Source organism: Amblyraja radiata, chromosome X (assembly GCF_010909765.2).
Source record: "Amblyraja radiata isolate CabotCenter1 chromosome X, sAmbRad1.1.pri, whole genome shotgun sequence".
NCBI lineage: Eukaryota > Metazoa > Chordata > Chondrichthyes > Rajiformes > Rajidae > Amblyraja > Amblyraja radiata.
The window spans coordinates 14,678,185-14,699,491 of NC_045999.1; the positions used below are offsets into that span (position 1 = coordinate 14,678,185).

At 50.0% G+C, this 21,307-nt stretch overlaps 1 protein-coding gene across 5 annotated transcripts in view; it reads left to right on the forward strand.

The window, feature by feature from the left end:
* tln2 (talin 2) overlaps positions 1 to 20,974 on the forward strand; it is a 310,927-nt gene extending 289,953 nt beyond the window's left edge. For all 5 annotated transcript variants that reach the window (XM_033014900.1, XM_033014898.1, XM_033014899.1 and 2 more), the window contains 5 exons: positions 1,481 to 1,606; positions 1,701 to 1,763; positions 4,571 to 4,753; positions 12,620 to 12,745; positions 19,290 to 20,974. In XM_033014900.1, the coding sequence (XP_032870791.1) occupies positions 1,481 to 1,606; positions 1,701 to 1,763; positions 4,571 to 4,753; positions 12,620 to 12,745; positions 19,290 to 19,418 (627 nt within the window). In that variant the 3' untranslated portion in view covers positions 19,419 to 20,974. The remainder of the gene's footprint in view (positions 1 to 1,480; positions 1,607 to 1,700; positions 1,764 to 4,570; positions 4,754 to 12,619; positions 12,746 to 19,289) is intronic.
* Positions 20,975 to 21,307: the final 333 nt, after the last annotated feature.

Here is a 21,307-nt window from a genome sequence, read left to right on the forward strand (position 1 = left end):
GTTACTTTATATTAAATGCAACCTGCTGTGCATGGGTACCTGCAGCAATGCAACCTGCTGTGCATGGGGATGCATCGCAGTTCGAGGCACAGTGCATGGGTGTTTTTTGCAAAAAGTACTGCTGTATTGCAGTCTGCCCAGCTGCATTGTGGCACGTGAGTGTTTGCTGCACTCCGATCTGCTGTTTCTAGTATCTGGATATGCTCTGTACTCCTCTGCAATGGTGTCTGCAAGGCTGCAGCAACAGATGTCATGTGTGGGGCAAGTTACAGATAGGATGCCCAGTTGTTTTGAGTTGCATGAAAGTTCACCACATTGCACCATTATTATGAGAGTCTGTGGCACTCTGCAGTGGTGCATGGAATCTATGATGCTGCATGCAGTAGTGCACAGAGTCCATTACACTGAGGTGCACAGAGCTGTGTTGTCACATGCAGTGGCCCATGGAGGGAAGGCATAGAGCGGCCCTGTATTGGGTGATGCATAGTTTGGGAATTCTTGTTCATGGGAATGTCCAGTGTGCAGCTGTCCATCGCAGCATTTGCTGCAGTGCATGGGAATCTTTCTGCATCAGATGCAGTGTATGGTCAGGGTGTGGACTGCACTGCAGTGCAGCCACGTCAGTCACACCACACAAAGGTGGGTGGTTCTCCATCGCATTCCCTGCACGTGAGCCCGGTGTGCACAGGGGACGGCCACTCACAGCTGGCCTCTGCCCCTCATCGCATGGGAAGCGATCTCGTCACTTCCTGCTGTGTGTGGGAATCTGCAACAATGTGTGCTGCTTGTGTGGAGTCCAGTGCAGCCTGCATGGCATTCTCTGGGGATCTGCTGTGTTGTGCGTAGCAATGCATGGGAGTGGCTGGGCTGCAGGGTGCAGTGCTGGGTGTGGCTGGGCTGCAGGGTGCAGTGCTGGGTGTGGCTGGGCTGCAGGGTGTGGCTGGGTGTGACTGGGCTGCAGGGTGCAGTGCTGGGTGTGACTGGGCTGCAGGGTGCAGTGACTGGGCTGCAGGGTGCAGTGCTGGGTGTGGCTGGGCTGCAGGGTGCAGTGCTGGGTGTGGCTGGGCTGCAGGGTGCAGTGACTGGGCTGCAGGGTGCAGTGACTGGGCTGCAGGGTGCAGTGCTGGGTGTGGCTGGGCTGCAGGGTGCAGTGACTGGGCTGCAGGGTGCAGTGCTGGGTGTGGCTGGGCTGCAGGGTGCAGTGACTGGGCTGCAGGGTGCAGTGCTGGGTGTGGCTGGGCTGCAGGGAGTGGCTGGGCTGCAGGGAGTGGCTGGGCTGCAGGGAGTGGCTGGGCTGCAGGGAGTGGCTGGGCTGCAGGGTGCAGTGCAGGGTGTGGCTGGGCTGCAGGGTGCAGTGCTGGGTGTGACTGGGCTGCAGGGGGCAATGCTGGGTGTGGCTGGGCTGCAGGGTGCAGTGCTGGGTGTGGGACGTGTGGTTGCTGCCAACTCCCGGTGATGGGTCTGTTCACTTTCCCTGCAGCAAGCGGACGAGACGCTGGACTTTGAGGAGCAGATCCTGGAAGCTGCCAAGTCGATCGCGGCTGCCACCAGCGCACTGGTAAAGTCGGCGTCGGCGGCTCAGCGGGAGCTGGTCGCCCAGGGGAAGGTGAGTGTGAAGGTGCTCATCTCCACGCCGTCACTCCCCTCTTCGCCCCCCTCTCCGCCCGACATCTAACCTGTGTTTCCCTGTCTGTCTGCAGGTCGGAGCCATCCTTGCCAACGCGGTGGATGATGGCCAGTGGTCCCAAGGACTTATCTCTGCAGTAGGTGTCTCTCTCCGCAGTGTCTCCACCTAGTGTGCTGACTCCACCATTCTACCCGGGTAGATGTCTTGTCCCGCCTCACCACGACGTGCAGATACAGCACGGAAACAGGCCCTTCACCCACCGAGTCGATGCTGACCATCACCCACCCACGTTTACCGCACTGACCCCGCGCTGACCCCCGCACTGCAGTGACCCTGCACTGACCCCGTGCTGACCCCCGCACTGTAGTGACCACATTGACCCCACACTGCAGTGACCACACTTACCCCGTGCTGACCCCGCACTGACCCCAGCACTGCAGTTACCACACTGACCCCACACTGCAGTGACCCCGCACTGACCCCACACTGCAGTGACCACACTGACCCCGCACTGCAGTGACCCCGCACTGACCCCACACTGCAGTGACCACACTGACCCCACACTGCAGTGACCATACTGACCCCACACTGCAGTGACCATACTGACCCCGCACTGCAGTGACCATACTGACCCCGCACTGCAGTGACCATACTGACCCCGCACTGACCCCGCACTGCAGTGACCATACTGACCCCGCACTGACCCCACACTGCAGTGACCATACTGACCCCACACTGCAGTGACCATACTGACCCCGCACTGACCCCGCACTGCAGTGACCCCGCACTGCAGTGACCATACTGACCCCGCACTGCAGTGACCATACTGACCCCGCACTGACCCCGCACTGCAGTGACCATACTGACCCCGCACTGCAGTGACCATACTGACCCCGCACTGCAGTGACCATACTGACCCCGCACTGACCCCGCACTGCAGTGACCATACTGACCCCGCACTGACCCCGCACTGCAGTGACCATACTGACCCCGCACTGCAGTGAACATACTGACCCCGCACTGACCCCGCACTGCAGTGACCCCGCACTGACCCCCGCACTGCAGTGACCATACTGACCCCGCACTGCAGTGACCATACTGACCCCACACTGCAGTGACCCCGCGCTGACCCCGCACTGCAGTGACTGCACTGACCCCTGCTGCAGTGTGGCTGACAGCATGCAGAAACAGAATGAACTGCAGATGGTGGTTGATGCCAAAGATAGATAGAGGCTGAGGGTGATCTCGTGGATGAGTTTAAGATCATGGGGGAATTAGATAGGGTGAATGCGCAGAGATTGGGGGAGAGTGGTGGGAGTGGGAAAGGAACGTGGGGAATGGGTTTGTTTTCATGCCCGCAAACTGTGTCCACGCCGACCAGCAGTTCTATCCAAAACACTAGCAGCAATTTACAGGGGCCAATTAAGCTACAAACCTGCACATCTTTGTAGTGTGGGGGGGGATATCGGATCACCCGGAGTAAACCTACGTGGTCACGGGAGAAAGTACAAACTCCGTACAGACAGCACCCGGAGTCATGATCGAACCCGGGTCTCTGGCACTGTGAGGCAGCAACTCCACTGTGACGCCCACTTGTTGATGATTCTTCTGATCGATGGTCAACCAAGCATGAACTAAGCCAGCCCTTGACCCCGAGAGTCGGCGTTCCCCACCCTCACTCTCAAACCCTTGGTGGGCTCCTAAGATAGACACAAAATGCAGGAGTAACTCAACGGGACGGGCAGCATCTCTGGAGAGAAGGAATGTGTGACATTTCGGGTCTAGACCCTTCTTCAGACAGGTTGGTGGGCTCCGATCACATGTCGGGTTAAATAGACACAGAGTTCTGTCCTCACCAGCGAGTGAGTGGGAGATGATAGCACCCTTCAGCGGAACAAGGAAAAGCACTTCACCAAATCATCTCAAACACTGGTGAGGAGTGGTCTACATGTGACCATCTCCGGTGGTCAGTGTGTAGTCTCCACAGTCATTGTGTGGTCAACCCCCCTGTTCCGTGTGTGGTCATCTCAGTGGGCAGTGGCTGATCATGTTAGTGGACAGTGTGTGGCCATCTCTGGTAGTCAGTGCGTGGTTATCTCTGCTGGTGGGCAGCCAGCCTCCCAGCCCGGCCGTCGGCTCTGCCCTGCCTCCCACCGTGTGGCCGCGATGGGCACCTCTCATCAGCAGGGATGTTAACCTGTATCTGGGACATCGGTCAATTGCACTGCACCAGGTTTAGAATGTTTACATTGAAGTTACATTTAATTCTCTTTCCATCCCACCTCCTCTCTTTCATCCTTCTCATCCTCCTCCTTGCTCCTCACCCATCTCCCCCCTTTCCATGCCTCTACCCCTCCTCATCTCCCCCATCCCTCACTCCCCATTCTTCTTGCCATCCTCTCTGCCTTCTCTCTCTCACCCCCCTCTCTCTCTCCCTTCTCTACTGACTCTCCCCCCTTCTACCTCCCCCTAAACTCCTCCAACTCTACCTCCTCCCTGTCTACCTCACCCCTCTCCCCCTCTCCCCTCCATGCTTCTTCCTTCATCCTCCTCTTGCTCCCTCTCTCTCTCCTTCTCTATCCTCCCTCTTTCTCCCCTCTCCTCCATGTCTGCCCCCTCTCTACCCCTGCCCTCTCTCCCCCTCTCTCTCACCCTCCCTCTCTCTCACCCCTCCTCTTCCCCTCTCTCTCTTCCCCCACCCTCTCTCCCCCTCTCTCTCTCCCCCTCTCTCTCCCCCCCCTTTTCTCTCCCTTCTCTCTCTCTCCCACTCTCCCCCTATCTCCCCACATCTCTCTCCCCCATCTCTCTCCCCCATCTCTCTCCCACATCTCTCTCCCACATCTCTCTCCCGCATCTCTCTCCCCCATCTCTCTCCCACATCTCTCTCGCCCTCTCTCTCCCCCCCCCCCTCTCCATTCTCTCTCTCCCCCCCATTCTCCCCAGGCACGGATGGTTGCAGCGGCGACGAGCAGCCTGTGTGAAGCAGCCAATGCATGTGTGCAGGGCCATGCGAGTGAGGAGAAGCTGATCTCGTCGGCCAAGCAGGTGGCTGCGTCCACAGCCCAGCTACTGGTGGCCTGCAAGGTGAAGGCCGACACAGACTCTGAGGCCATGCGGCGGCTACAGGTAGGCACGGTGACGGTGCTGCGGAAACGCCCGGCTCAGTCCACCCCCCCCCCCTCCACCCACCTCACTGACGATGCCTGGGGAAAGTGCAGGAAATATCTGCAGAGTGACCTCACCATCGCACTTCTTCAGACTTACCAAGACATTTACAAATCCCAACGTCAGCCTGTCCAATGGAGTGGTGCATGTGTGTGACTTATTCTGTGTGTGTTTGCCTGTATGTCTGTGTCTGAAAGAGCGTGTGTGTACAAATGTGTGTGTGTGCACATACACGTGTGTGTGTGTGTGTGTACACGTGTGCGTGTGTGTGTGTGTACACGTGTGTGTGTGTACATGTGTGTGTGCGTGTACATTTGTGTGTGTACACGTGTGTGTGTGCGTGTGTACAGACCATTGGGAACAGGAGATTTATCACATTTACTACCATGAGTCTTTCCAACATCTTGTTCTTTGTGATAGATAGACAATACAGTGGCTTGCAAAGGTTTTCATACCCCTTGAACTTTTCCACATTTTGTCACGTTACAACCACAAACGTAAATGTATTTTATTGGGATTTTATGTGATAGACCAACACAAAGTGGTGCATAATTGTGAAGTGGAAGGAAAATGATACATGGTTTTCAAATTTTTTTACAAATAAAAAACTGAAAAGTGTGGCGTGCAAAAGTATTCAGCCCCCCTGAGTCAATACTTTGTAGAACCACCTTTCGCTGCAATTACAGCTGCAAGTCTTTTGGGGTATGTCTCTACCAGCTTTGCACATCTAGAGACTGAAATTTTTGCCCATTCTTCTTTGCAAAATAGCTCAAGCTCAGTCAGATTGGATGGAGAGCGTCTGTGAACACCAATTTTCAAGTCTTGCCAGAGATTCTCAATTGGATTTAGGTCTGGACTTTGACTGGGCCATTCTAACACATGAATATGCTTTGATCTAAACTATTCCATTGTAGCTCTGGCTGTATGTTTAGGGTCGTTGTCCTGCTGGAAGGTGCACCTCCGCCCCAGTCTCAAGTCTTTTGCAGACTCTTAACAGGTTTTCTTCCAAGATTGCCCTGTATTTGGCTCCATCCATCTTCCCATCAACTCTGACCAGCTTCCCTGTCCCTGCTGAAGAAAAGCATCCCCACAGCATGATGCTGCCACCACCATGTTTCACAGTGGGGATGGTGTGCTCAGGGTGATGTGCAGTGTTAGTTTTCCGCCACACATAGCGTTTTGCATTTAGGCCAAAAACTTCAATTTTGGTCTCATCTGACCAGAGCACCTTCCTCCACATGTTTGCTGTGTCCCCCACATGGCTTGTGGCAAACTGCAAACGGGACTTCTTATGGCTTTTTTTCAACAATGGCTTTCTTCTTGCCACTCTTCCATAAAGGCCCGATTTGTGGAGTGCACGGCTAATAGTTGTCCTGTGGACAGATTCTCCCACCTGAGCTGTGGATCTCTGCAGCTCCTCCAGAGTTACCATGCCAGAGTTGGCTGCTTCTCTGATCAATGCTCTCCTTGCCCGACCTGTCAGTTTAGGTGGACGGCCATGTCTTGGTAGGTTTGCAGTTGTGCCATACTCTTTCCATTTTCGGATGATGGATTGAACAGTGCTCCGTGAGATGTTCAAAGCTTGGGATATTTTTTTATAACCTAACCCTGCTTTAAACTTCACCACAACTTTATCCCTGACCTGTCTGGTGTGTTCCTTGGGCTTCATGATGCTGTTTGTTCACTAATGTTCTCTAACAAACCTCTGAGGCCTTCACAGAACAGCTGTATTTATACTGAAGGTACACAAAAATGCTGGAGAAACTCAGCGGGTGCAGCAGCATCTATGGAGCGAAGGAAATAGGCGACGTTTCGAGCCAAAACCCTTCTTCAGACTGATGGGGGGTGGGGGGGAGAAGGAAGGAGCCCGAGGGCGGGGGGATGGGAGGAGACAGCTCGAGGGTTAAGGAAGGGGAGGAGACAGCAAGGGCTAGCAAAACTGGGAGAATTCAACGTACATGCCATCCGGACGCAAGCAACCCAGGCGGAATATGAGGTGCTGTTCCTCCAATTTCCGGTGTTGCTCACTCTGGCAATGGAGGAGACCCAGGACAGAGAGGTCGGATTGGGAATGGGAGGGGGAGTTGAATTGCTGAGCCACTGGGAGTTCAGGTAAGTTATTGCGGACTGAGCGGAGGTGTTCGGCGAAATGATCGCTCAACCTCCGCTTGGTCTCACCGATGTAAATCAGCTGACATCTAGAGCAGCGGATGCAGTAGATGAGGTTGGAGGAGATACAGGTGAACCTTTGTCGCACCTGAAACGACTGCTTGGGTCCTTGAATGGAGTCGAGGGGGGAGGTGAAGGGACAGGTGTTGCATTTCTTGCGGTTGCAAAGGAAAGTGCCCGGGGAGGGGGTGGTACGGGAGGGAAGGGAAGAATTGACAAGGGAGTTGCGGAGGGAGCGATCTTTGCGGAAGGCAGACATAGGGGGAGATGGGAAGATGTGGCGAGTGGTGGGGTCACGTTGAAGGTGGCGGAAATGGCGGAGGATTATTTGTTGTCAGTATTTATACTGAGATTAGATTACACACAAGTGGACTCTATTTACTAATTAGGTGACTTCTGAAGGCAATTGGTTGCACTGGATTTTATTTAGGGATATCAGAGTAAAGGGGGCTGAATACTTTTGCACGCCACACTTTTCAGTTTTTTATTTGTAAAAAAATTTGAAAACTATGTATCATTTTCCTTCCACTTCACAATTATGCGCCACTTTGTGTTGGTCTATCACATAAAATCCCAATAAAATACATTTACGTTTGTGGTTGTAACGTGACAAAATGTGGAAAAGTTCAAGGGGTATGAATACTTTTGCAAGCCACTGTAGATAGATAAGAATGCTGGAGAAACTCAGCGGGAGAGGCAGCATCTCGGGAGTGAAGGAATAGGTGATGTTTCGGGTCGAGACCTTCTTCAGTCCCGAAACGTCACCTATTCCTTCGCTTTCTTGATGTTGCCTCACCCGCTGAGTTTCTCCAGCATTTTTATCGACCTTCGATTTTTCCATCATCTGCAGTTCTTTCTTAAACAAATTCAAGTTCAAGTGAGTTTATTGTCATGTGTCCCTGATAGGACAATGAAATTCTTGCTTTGCTTCAGCACACAGAACATAGTAGGCATTTACTACATTGTTCTTAGTGGTGGTAATTATTAGAAGTTCCTCCATACAGTTGAAAACCCGCTCTGGGATATTTGCAGTATCCTCCACTGTGAAGACTGATGCAAACATGACAATTCCACCATTGATGTTTCCCAGTATTGATCCCCCAGTGTTTGTCTCCAGGGTCTCCCCCGTTATATGTCTCCCTGAGTCCTTCATTGTTTGTTTTAATACTAGAATGTTAAAATTGTTCAGCACATGGCCCCTTACAGCCCACCTCATCCATGCTGACTATGATGCACTTCAATGCTAATCCCATCTGCCTGCTTAGCCCCTCTCCCTCTTCATCTCTTCTATCCGAATACCCTTCAAATGTTCTAATTGCATCTGCCTCCACCATCTCCGCTGGCAAATCGTTCGGAATACCAACCACCCTCTGAAAAACCTTAGATCACTTTTACATTTCTCCAGACTCACCTTAAACCTGTGTTCCTTAGACTCCCCTACTGAGGAACAAATTATCTATTCTATCTAAACCCCACCCATCTCTATTATTATAAAACTCTGATCTTGGATGTTTACTTGTGTGTTTGCTTGCTTGAACATTTTCTTTGATTCACGTCTCCTCGAAAACCCAATTTTTGCATATTCCGGTAGAGATTTACCTCATGATTTCAAAAATCCACTCATCTGAAAAATTGATTATTTATTTCCCGAGTTTTTCACTAAAATTGTTCACCAATCTGACATCTTTTTAAAATTTAACGTGCTGAAGCGAGCTGGATGACGTCACAATGCCTCTGCTCCTCGCGGCAAACTGCGCAGAATTTTCAACGCGCAGGGGCACTGTTTTCCACGAGCTGCGAGTTATGTGGCCCAGCCGCCCTCCTCCCCCCCCAGGGCTCTGGATTGAAGCCGTTAAATACGTGCTCAAGTCGTGCTGCGCGCTCCGTTGGGCTCCTTCAAGTTCTACAACATTGCGGCGGTGGTCGTTATTGCAGCGCGGGCGCGGACAAACACAGTGGAAAAATTGATAGGGCGGGGGATGGGGTAAAAGGAGCGAATTACTAATATTAATACAATATCAAGGGGGGTTAGTGTGTGTGTGAGACGCCGCAGGCCACCCCTCCCCCGCAACCATGCGTTGAGGGGACGGGACACAACGGGTCCCCCCCTTGGTCTAGTAATTGTATAAACGTCTACAGGGTCACCCCTCAGCCTCCCTGGTTCCACTGAGAATAAGCCCAGCCTATTCAATCTCTCCATATAACTACAGCCCTCCATTCCAAGCAACATGTTGGTGAATATCTCCTGCACTGTTACCGCTACCACATCCTGCAGCATGGTGACCAGAACAGCACACAGTTCTCCCAGTGCAGCCCAACCACTACTTTGTACAGATACCACCATGCCATCCCAACTCAGCAGTAGAGTCGCTGCCTTACAGCACCTGCAGCTCCGGTGACCCGGGTTCGATCCCCACAACGGGTGCTGTCTGTACGGAGTTTGTACGTTCTCCCCGTGACCACGTGGGTTTTCTTAGAGATCTTCGGTTTCTTTCCACACTCCAAAGACGTACAGGTTTGTAGGTTAATTGGCTTGGTATAAGTGTAAATTGTCCCGAGTGTGTGTAGAATAGCATTAGTGTGCGAGGATCGCTGGTCGGCCCAGACTCGGTGGGCCGAAGGGCCTGTTTCCACACTCTATCTCTAAACCCTATGAAGACAAGCACACCTTCACCACCCTCTCCACCTGCGTTCCCACTTCAGCAAGCTATGGGGCTGGACCCCAAGATCCCTCTGTACATCACCAACCCCAAGGTTCCTGCCATTCACTCTCAGTTTGACTTTACTCACCAGACATAAACAGTATTAGGCCGTGGGCTGAGGTGCCAAAAGGGCTCTAGATTTTATCTTTTGTGACCCATGTCTGGTATCTATTAAAATTTGGCACAGATTTAGATAAAACATCACTGATAAGGAATTCATAACTCGACTAATTAATCCATTAATTAAGCTAATTAGAAAAAGTAACAGCGCCCTCTTGTGCTCAATAATATATAGCTGTCTATGGGAACATCGAATACGGGATTGCCACAGAGGTCCCGGGTTTCACCGGCTCCTGAACCCGCCTAATTAATGGGTGAGGGCAGATCCTGTGGGATCCCCCGATTACTGAACCCCACTGACTGCCGGTGTGCAGAGTGGGGGTCATGGCCATAGTGGGACTGGGGGAAGGCTAAGGCATCTTCCACTGAAAGGAAAATACCTACCCCTAACCCTAACTCGCCCCCTTCCAGAGCTGCCCACGGCTGGAGCTGGAGCCTCTTTGGGACCATACATGTGGCCTCTCAGCGCGTCCACCCCGGTCAGCATGCCCTTCTGTATCATCAGCAGCATCTCACCCGACGCCACGATTACACCGAATGTCAACATGGTGGGGGGCAGCACTAACCTGCACGCCACCCGGGCCGACTTCAGCACCCCCATAGCACCAGCTCCATCAGTCCGCCCGCCCGCTTGCATGATGCAACACCAGACAGCCCTCTCTTCCCCCCTGCTGCTCAGCTCGGACCAGGGCCGCCTTCAGCACCCCCATAGTGCTGGCTCCGTCACAGAAGTCCTCAGAAAAAAAAATACGCCTGCGGGCTGGATGTTTTCGGGTTACGGGCAGGATCTGGCTCGTGGTCCGACCCCTGCCCTAACCCTAACCCTCTTCCACTGAGAGGAAAATGCCTAATCCTGACACTGACACTAACCCTGATCCTAACCCTAGCTCTACATTTTTATATTGCATTTTTATTTCACAGTTCAACATCATAACTTTACAAAGATAAATCAGTTGTAAAACAACATGATCAGCAAGTGGCTACATTCCCTTTCTTCCTTCGATACCTTGCTGTTGTTGTGATGTAACAAGGAGGCAGCCATGATCCCAGTGTGCTCGCTGCCTAGCTAGCATGAAACAAAGCGCGTGATTGGTCAATTGGCATCCGACTCGATGTCAAACGTGCTTTGATTGGACAATTACTACTTGGATAATTGGAGGTTTTTCTCATATTTTAAAAATATGTTCAGGTTTTGTTCTTAACGAGTTTCAGGGCCGATTTCTATAATAATTTTACACAATATGATATAACTAAAGGTGGATACGTGATTTGGGTCACGAAATGAAACGAAAAAGCACCTCGGCCCATGGTCTATATCTCTCCTTAAATGTTTAGTCTCTGTTTTTTGTAAAATGCTTCGTCCTCTGGTCGACCCCTGCCCTACCACTCAGTATGATTCTGTCTCTGATTTAATATTTCATTGCCCCCCTATTTAGTTTAGTTTAGAGATACAGTGCGGAAACAGGCCGTTCGGCCCACCGAGCCTGCACCGACCTGCAGTCCCTGCACATTAACACTATCCTACACACACTTGGGACAATTTTATACTCTACACTTTACACCCAGCCAATTAGCCTACAAACCTGTACGTCTTTGGAGTGTGGGAAGAAACCGATGATCTCGGGGAAATCCCACGCGGTCACGGGGAGAACGTACAAACTCCGTACAGACAGCACCCGTAGTCAGGATCGAACCCGGGTCTCTGGCGCTGCAAGCGCTGTAAGGCAGCAACTCTACCGCTGCGCCACCGTGGCCGCCTTTGTGAAGCAGGGATGGTTCACCATGATCCTGTGCTCCGTGTGTGTAAATGGGATAGGTTTCCCCGAGCCCTCTTGTGAGCCTCTTGTTTATGCATGTGCTACTGCTCCACCATCGCCTGACCATGACCCCATGTATTCCATTCACCCCAGACTACCCGACCTTCACCCCCTCTCACTGCCCCTCTTTAGTTGGATACAGGCCCTCACAGTGGGTTGGGAATGTTACCAAAGGTTGCCGATTATTCCCATGGGGATCCCACACCACTGCACCTTTCATTCACTCTTCCTCAGTTCAGTTGTGTTCATTGTCACGTATAAAGTGTAAAGCTTTTTGTTGCGTGCTATCCAGTCAGCAGAAAGACAATCTATTATTACAATTGAGCCATTTGCAGTGTATAGATACATGATAAGGGAATAACGTTTAGTGCAAGATAAAGTCAGCAAAGGCCGATCAAGGATAGTCCAAGGGTCACCAATGAGGAAGATAGTAGTTCAGCACTGCTCTCTGGTTGTGGTTGGGTGGAAGGTGAGGACAAGGAGGACTCCACCCTTGTTACGAGTGGGGGATGGGGAGTGAGAGCAGAGCAGAATCTGGAGGTGTGTGGTTTCACACTTCTATACCTTTTGCCTGATGGGAGAGGGGAGACGAGGAAGTGGTCCAGCGTAGAGTACTTTCACTCACCTCCTGATGTATGCCTTGATGTCACCTTTCCCTCAGCCATCAATGAACCATTATACATTTCCTTGATCATCATCTGCTTTGATCTGTCATATTCACACCTTACATTATTTTTGCACCCATCCATATCTCCAGTTTCCCTCTCCCCCCACTCTCAGTCTGAAGAAGGGTCTCAACCTGAAACGTCACCCATTCCTTCTCTCCAGAAATGCTGTCAGTCCCGCTGAGTTACTCCAGCATTTTGTGCCCATCTCCAGTGTGGAGTGGTCTGCTACCATTGATAATGGGCAACAATGTGCGGCCGGACTGGGGTCAGGCATTAGGGACGGATCGGTCAGTGGGTTTAGGGTGGATGATGCTCCAACCCATCGCACTAACATGGTCGATTTGTTTCCAGACGGCAGGAAATGCAGTGAAGAGGGCTTCAGACAACCTGGTCCGAGCAGCTCAAAAGGCAGCGTTTGACAAACCCGACGAGGAGAACATTGTCGTCCAAACGCGGTTCGTGGGAGGCATTGCTCAGGTGTGTATCAGGACTTGTGACTCTCGTGTTGTAGCACAAAGCAATGGTGGAGGGTCTGGCTTTGTAACGACTCACTCGCTAATCATTGACGTGCCCCTGGCCCATTTCCGACATATTCTGTGTTTAGTTTATTCTCTCCGTTCTCTCCTCATAACTGAAGCACTTCATCCCAGGCAAGAATCTGACGAATCTCCTCTGCACCTTCCCCAGCGAAATCACACCCTTTCTCTATCACGTTTGTTTAAGGAGGTGATTGATGAGTGTAGGCAGTGGATGGTGTCTGCATCAGGCATTTGATTATTGTCTCTCGTGGGAGACTAATCCAGAAGATTACGATAATGCTTTGGTCGTATCCAATCCAATCCAATCCAACTTTATTTGTTAAGTACTTTAAGACAACCAATGTTGACCAAAGTGCTGTACAGAAGAACAAACAAGACATCATAAACAGACAACATAACAGAACATAACATAACAGCTCACATAAGGCGCATAAATCACATATGAAATACAACAATTAATCAAAAGACATAAAACATGAGCAAAAACAATAACCACGCAACAAAGCAATCAAAATAAGAAACCAAACCAAGCAAATAAAGTCGACATCTTACTGGGTATCAAAGGCCACGGAGAAGAGATGGGTCTTAAGAAGAGATTTAAAAACAGACAGAGAAGAGGCCTGTTTAATGTGGAGAGGCAGATCGTTCCATAATTTGGGTGCCGACACAGCAAAGGCACGGTCCCCTCTGAGCTTCCGCTTAGTTTTAGGCCCACTCAGGAGCAGCTGATTATCTGACCTGAGAGAGCGGGCGGGTGTATAAGGGTGTAGAAGCTCAGATAGGTAGGGCGGGGCAAGACCATTTAGGGATTTAAAAGCAAATAAAAGAACTTTAAAATGGATCCTAAACTGAATAGGCAACCAGTGGAGTGAGGCTAAAATGTGCGAAATGTGCTCATGTTTACGTGTGCCAGTTAAAAGACGTACAGCTGCATTCTGTACCATCTGGAGACGGGCGATGGAGGACCCACTAACCCCCACATACAGTGCATTGCAGTAATCCAGCCGAGTGGTAACAAAGGCGTGGATTACCGTCTCAAAGTGCTGCCTTGACAGAATTGGCTTTATTTTGGCCAGCTGCCTCAAATGGAAAAAGCTTGATTTAACAACAGCCTTGATCTGACTGTCAAATTTAAGCTCAGGGTCCAATTTAACCCCTAGGTTTGTGATGCTTGGTTTGATATACTGGGCCAGGGAGCCCAGATCTACAGGGGGGGCCCCAGTGGTGCCACCAAAAACCATTACTTCCATCTTTTTATCATTAAATTTTAAAAGGTTCAGAGCCATCCAGGCCTTTATGTCGTTGAGACACTCAAGTAACAGTCCGACAGAGTGTTCATCCTTCTTTTTAAGAGGCACATAAATCTGACTGTCGTCTGCATAAAAGTGGAATGAAATTTCATGTTTCCTAAGTATGGAACCAAGTGGGAGCAAATAGAGAGAAAAGAGGAGAGGGCCAAGAACTGAGCCCTGTGGGACCCCACACGAGAGAGGAGCAGAGGAGGATACAGAGTCCCCAAGGCTGACACAGAAAGTTCGATCAGCCAGGTACGACCTGAACCACTCCAGTGCTATGCCCCTGATACCCACCCACTGCTTCAAACGTGAGATCAATATTTCATGGTCCACTGTGTCAAAAGCAGCAGTCAAATCTAAAAGCACAAGGGTAACACAGTCACCACGGTCAGTAGCTAAAAAAATATCATTAAAAACTCTTAAAAGGGCTGATTCGGTGCTGTGCAGGGATTTAAAACCGGATTGGAAAACTTCTAAAATATTATGTTCTTCCAGAAAGGCCATTAATTGACTGTGCACGATCTTCTCCAGGATTTTTGATAGAAAAGGCAGTTTGGAGATAGGCCTGAAATTACCAAGAACTGCAGGGTCAAGAGCAGGTTTTTTAATCAGGGGTTGTACTACTGCATGTTTAAAATTTTCAGGGACAACACCTGAGGACAGACTGCTATTAATGACTGCAATAACAGATGGTCCTACAGCGGGGAAAACCTCTTTAAATAGTCGAGGAGGGACAGCATCGTTTGGAGAACCTGAGGGCTTCAAATGACCAACAATCTCCTGTAAAAAGGAAAGAGTCACAGGCTTAAACTGGTCAAATACAGCCGAGCAGGGGACAGAGATTGAGGGGTCATAAGCAGACGGTGGGATTAGAGCTCTAATAGAAGTGACCTTATCAATAAAAAAGTGAAGGAAGTTTTCACACACAGCAGGGGACGCCTCCATACAGATAGTCTGCGGGGCATTAAGAACTGTGTCAATGGTGTTAAACAAAACACGAGTCTTGTGACAGTTTGACAGGATAATATCCGAGAAATGTTTTCTTTTAGCATCTTTCACAGTTTTCTGATAATGACGCCAACACTCCCTTAACATTTGAAAAGACACCTGCAGTTTGTCCTTCTTCCACTTGCGCTCAGCTCTACGGCACTCACGTCTGACAGCATGGGTCGTGTCATTCAGCCAGGGCTCAAATTTAGTTTTAGGCTGCCTGGATTTTAATGGAGCCACAGTGTCTAAAACAGTTTGGCAGGTGGAGTGAAACCATGAGCTAAGCTCCTCTGTATTGCACACAGACTCAGGAATGATGGAGTTCCGATTGAAAGCAACCGAGAACTGAACAGCAGTGGAAGGGTTAATAACACGACAGCGCCGAGCAGCAGCGCGAGGTTTAACTGTATTACAGGCAAGAGCAGCCTCAAATAATACAGGCATATGGTCTGAAAACACTGCGTCACATATCTCTAGGTTAGAAATGGGCAAACCGTATGATAGGACAAGATCGAGTGTGGATTCTGAACTGGCTTGTTGATGTAGGGTTGTGGTGGAAGGACAATATTCGGGCTGGAGGTCTGTCACCAGTAGGGTCCGTCGGGACCACTGCTGTTTGTGATATATTCAATGACGGACATAAACGTTGGCAATAATAAATTAATAAGTTTGCAGATGACACCAAGTTTGCTAGGGTCACGGGCCGTGAGGAAGACTGTCAAAGTCTACAGTAGGGTATAGATCAGGTACAGAAATGGATGGAGAAATGGTAGATGGAGTTTAATCCGAGCAAGTGTGAGGTGTCGCACTTTGGGAGGTCAAATGTAAGGGAAAATATACAATTAATGGCATTACCCTCAACAGCTTTGCTGTTCAGAGGGATCTTGGGGGCCAAGTCCATAACTCCCAGACATTGACAACACGTGTAGGTAGGGTGGTAAAAGACATAGGTTTCATCGGTTGAGTCATTGAGTAGAGAGTCAGGAAGTCATGATGCATCTTTGTAGGACTTTGGTTCGGCTGTAATTCGAGTAATCTGCAGAAATTGCAGTTCTAGTCGGCCCATTACAGGATGTGGAGGCTTATGAAAGGAGATTTACCAGAATGATGGTTAGGGGGTATTAGCTACAGGGAGAGGTTGGACAGATTTGGGTTGTTTTTTTCTGGAACAAGACTAGTGGTGGGGAGACCTGATGTAAATATATAACATTATGAGAGGCATAGATTGGGAAGACAGTCAGAATATTTTTCCCAAGATGGAAACATTCAAATACTAGAGGGCATAGCTTTAAGGTGAGAGGGGCAACGTTTAAAGGGGATAAATGGGGCAGGTTTTTTACACAGAGAGCTCTGAGTGCCTGGAATTTGCTGCCAGTGCTAGTGGCTGAGGCAGATATCTTTGCATTGACATATGGGTATGCAAGAATGGAGGGATATGGGTTATGTGCTGCGTGATGGTCTTGGCATCGTGTTTAGCACAGACATTGTGGGCCGAAGGGCCTGTTCCTGTACTATACTGCTCTATGTTCTAATTAAGGTAAGCCAATGTGGATTTGTTGTGGCCAAACCTTGTCTGATCAACCTGAGGGAATTGTTTTGCAGACATTACAAATGGAGTCAGGCAGGGCAATGCCAACACTGTGGTGCACGTAGACAGAAGGTGCCACACTGCGGGCACATCAGCACGTGGCATTGAGGGGGCATTGAGACAAAGCTGGCTCAGTATCGGCGAGCTGCTGAGACCACAGTGCCACTGGTAAACGCTGGTGGGGAGGTGGGATGTGGCCCTGGGAGAGGGTCCACCTCTGTCAATGATTCACAGCTGACCCAGACACGAGTTATGCACGGATTGTGAATGTGAGGGCAGAGGGTGCTGGGCATGCCGACAGCATTAGGCAGCATTAGCCTGCATTGTGCAGCTATTTGCACCTGTTTGCCAAGTTATTTACACAGAAGATGATGAGTGGCTGGAACGTGCAGCCGGGGGATGGTGGTGGAAGCACATACTTTAGTGGCATTTAAAGGACTTTTAGATAGGAGTATGGATATGCAGGGAATGGCGGTATTTGAGTTATGTGCAGGTAGATCAGTGATGGTCTTGGCCTCCTGATGGCACAGACACTGTGGACCAGCGGCTCTGTTCTTGTGCTGTACTTTGTTCTACATTGTGGTGACTGGAGGTCTTTAATAGAACTGCATCATAACCTCTCTGCTCCTGTATTCGATGCCCTAATGAAGGCCAGTCACCGACCTGCATGGCCACTTTCAAGAATCTTTCTGTTGTCTTTAAGGTCCTTCTGTTCCTCAGTATTCCCTGGATTTTATCGTTCATAGTGTATACACTACCCTCAACAATTATATCACCTCACGTTTATCTGCATTAAAGTGTAGCGCAGCGGTAGAGTTGCTGCCTCACAGCGCCAGAGACCTGAGTTCATTCCTGACTGCGAGTGCTGTCTGTACGGAGTTTGCACGTTCTCCTTGTTACCGCGTGGGGTTTCTCCCGGTGCTCTGGTTTCCTCCCACATTCCTAAGACGTGTAGGTTTGTAGGTTAATTGGCTTCTGTAAATTGCCCCTATTGTGTGGGATAGAACACACTATGTGTGATCATTGGTCAGTGTGGAATCGGTGGGCCGAAGGGCCTGTTTCCACGCTGTGTCTCTAAACTAAACTAAACTAAACTCCAGCTGCCACGTCTGAGCCCAGGTCACCAACATCACCCTGACGCCTCTCCACGTGGCTACAGCTGTGCCTGACTTTGACCTATCACCTGTGAACTTACTGATCCTGCCTCCTACATCCATGTCCATGTCATCCACATATATTACAAGGAGTAAAGCCGCCAGCACGTTCCCTGGGCATACCACTCCTCAGAGGCATCCAGTCACACAAGCAGCCCTCAGCCATCACCCTCTGGCTCCTATTCACAAGCCCATTTTGGATCCAAATTGCCCTGATCCCATGGACCCAATGTTTTTGGACCAGATCCCATATCTGACAGTCTGACTGAAGTCCATGTAAACCACATCTACTGCCCAGCCCAGAACTATACAGAAAACTCATTTGGATCAGAGACACATGACCTGGTCTTGACAAAGCCACGCTGCCCATCTCTGCTTCCATCCTGCTTACAGTGTCCATTAATGCTCTCCCTCACCTCCCCACGACTGGTGTAAAATCATCAGGCTTCTCCCCACAACCCTTTTTGAAAGGATGAACCAGACTTGCCATCCCCCACGTGTCTGGTACCTCACTAATGGGCAGTACAGGTTTCATGCGGGGACCCCTCAGTCTCCCCCTTGCCTCCAACCATGCCCTGTTGTTGTTACGGGCATTTTGTTTCCAGTGGAGGTCAGTTATTAAGACATACAGTGATACAGTGTGGAAACAGGCCCTTCAGCCCAACTTGCCCATGCGGACCAACATGTCCCATCTACACCAGTCCCACATGCCTGAGTTTGGCCCATATCCGTCTAAACCTGTCCTACCCATGCACCTGTCTAAAGGTTTCAAACATTGCGATAGTTCCTGCCTCAACTATCTCCTCCAGAAACTCATTCCACACACTTTGTTGAAAAAAGTTACCCTTCAGATTCCTATTTAATCTTTTTGCCCTCACCTGAAACCCATGTCCTCTGGTTCTTGATTCTACTCTGGGGAAAATACACTGAACATTTTCCAGATCTATTCCTCTCATGATCTTATACACCTCTATCAGATCACATCTCACCCTCCTGCGCTCCAAGGAATAAAGTCCTAGCCTGTTCAACGTCTCCCCTTCGATTAAACATTGAACTAGATGACCAACAGTATTGGGCTCAGCACCGAACACTGTATGCCATTAGTCACAGGCCTGCAGTCCAAAAACCAAACCCACCATCACCCTCTGCTTCCTTCCATTAAGCCAATTTTCTATCCATTCAGCTATTTCTCCTTGGATCCCATGGGAGGTAACTGCCCAGAGCAGCCTACCATGCAGAACCTTGTTGGATGCCTTGCTGAAGTCCTGCCCTCTACAATCTCACCCCTCATCAACCTTTTGGTCACTTCTTCGAAAAAAACTCAGATTTGTGAGACACGACTTCCCACTTACCAAACCATGTTGACTATGCCTAATCAGCCATTGTCCATCTAAATGCATGTATATCCTACCCCTCAGAAGACTGAGATGCGTGTTGCTTTTACCTTGTGTGCAGATCATTGCAGCCCAGGAGGAGATGCTGAGGAAGGAGAAGGAGCTGGAGGAAGCTCGGAAGAAGCTGGCCCAGATCCGCCAACAACAGTACAAGTTCCTGCCGTCAGAGTTACGGGAGGAGGAGAGCTAGATGTCTGGACCATCGACCGACCAGTCCGGTTTCACAAAGATCTCCAGCTGCTCAGAATTTGAGCCAGTTGGGAATCTGATAGCATTGTACACTGAGAAGGTGGAACATTGCATTAGCTAGGAATTATCCAATTATAGATCGTAGTCGAGAATTATGTTAGTTTAGTATTGGCTTCCTGTACTCCCAAGGCTTGCATGCACTAAATACGAATCAGGGAAGTCTACAGAGCAAGATGATTATGGCCAGGCCCCATGGGCGGCAGTAGGCGAGTTGTCTACACAGAAGATGTTCAGGAACGGTCTGAGTCTGGCCTGCTCGGTTAACGTGCGAGGGCAGATTCTCCAGGCATTGATAGAGAGAGAACGTTGGCAGGGGAGCTTTCAAAAGTCATGCAGGATCAATCAATGCTTTTTCACTACTGAATACCTGCAGATCCTGACAGTGCTGCTTAGAAGCTAATCTGCTTCCCCTCGTAACCCAGGCAACCTTCCAACCCTGCAGTTCCATCCTGTGGTACAAATTTATTCGGACGTTCAGCTCAAGGAGTTTCTGCTCCTGTGCTCCCTGTTTGCTTTTCAGGAATCTGACTTTGGAAACCAGCTAAACATAGACTGGGAAGAGAAAATGCACCTTGTGTCCTCCGACCAGCCCTCAGTAGCACTGATAGGGTCTTTAACACAAGAGGCACAAAAGAGAATCCGTTGTGAAGGGGACAAGGAATGTTTTGAAGGTGTTCATTGCATTTCAATTCCTAATTCCTGCTCTGTTTTAAGATGGTGGGTGCACCAGTCATTTTCATAACACGTTGGCCTGCACGTTGCCTGCTGTGTTTCCTACATAGTCAGAGGGTTGCTTCTGGTGTGTTTGTGTGTGCTTTGTCTTTCTGTTGCCTGCACTACCCTGCCATTGCTGGTAGAGTCTATACCACTGATGTCACCCACTGACATCCCCCAGCTGAACCTCTGCATGATGAGTCCATATAAGTAGCGTTCACAAAGTGTTAATGCAAGCCAAACCACACAGCACTGCCCCTGCGTCACCTTGTATGGTCTTCCATGCCGACTGCACCTCCCGTCTGTGAGAGATCACTCTTTTTTATCTTTGGAAATTGCATTCGGCAGACCTGCGGCAAGATGCATCGTAGCCCATCAACGCCGCAATCTTGCATCTCCCCAGCCCGGACCTGTCATCTAAAAGGTGTTGTTCATCTGGAAAGTTAACCCACCCTCTTGCTTTGTCGGGCAGCTGAGGAGCGTGAATTTACAAGAAGAACTTTCATGTACCAAGATGATTCAAGTTATCTAACCACGGTCTTTGGTGGGAATAGTTTTCAAGCTGCCTTGTGTGGAACAAAACACCTCGCAGGTGCAGGAGAGATCCAATGTGTCCGCAGGTTCCTGGCTTGCCACACTTCATATGATCCAAACTTTCAGTGAAGCATTGCGTATATTACTCTGCCATGACAGAATGTATTACTGTATGTAACATAAAGTGCTAATTTATCGGCCACAAAAACTATTTTTTGTATTCACGGAAATAAAAGGTTTCAAAGGAAATGACATGTCTCGAGGGGATTTCTGCAACTTTGGACCTAAAACCGTTGCTGGATTTTGCCCTCCAGCAGCACCCGGCCATCCACACATCCTTGCTAGAGGCCACAGCCTGCATTGGCCCAGCACAGAGACCGACACTGGCCCAGCACAGCGACCGACACAGGCCCAGCACAGAGACCGACACTGGCCCAGCACAGCGACCGACACTGGGCTCAGACTGCAGTCCTTGTGCGCGAACCTCTGCAATCTCGGCCATCTTGCCTCCCAATGCTTTCCAACTCCCCCTCATAGATCCTCGTGTTGCTCCAGCGCTGGTGGTGATGCTTCATTGTCACA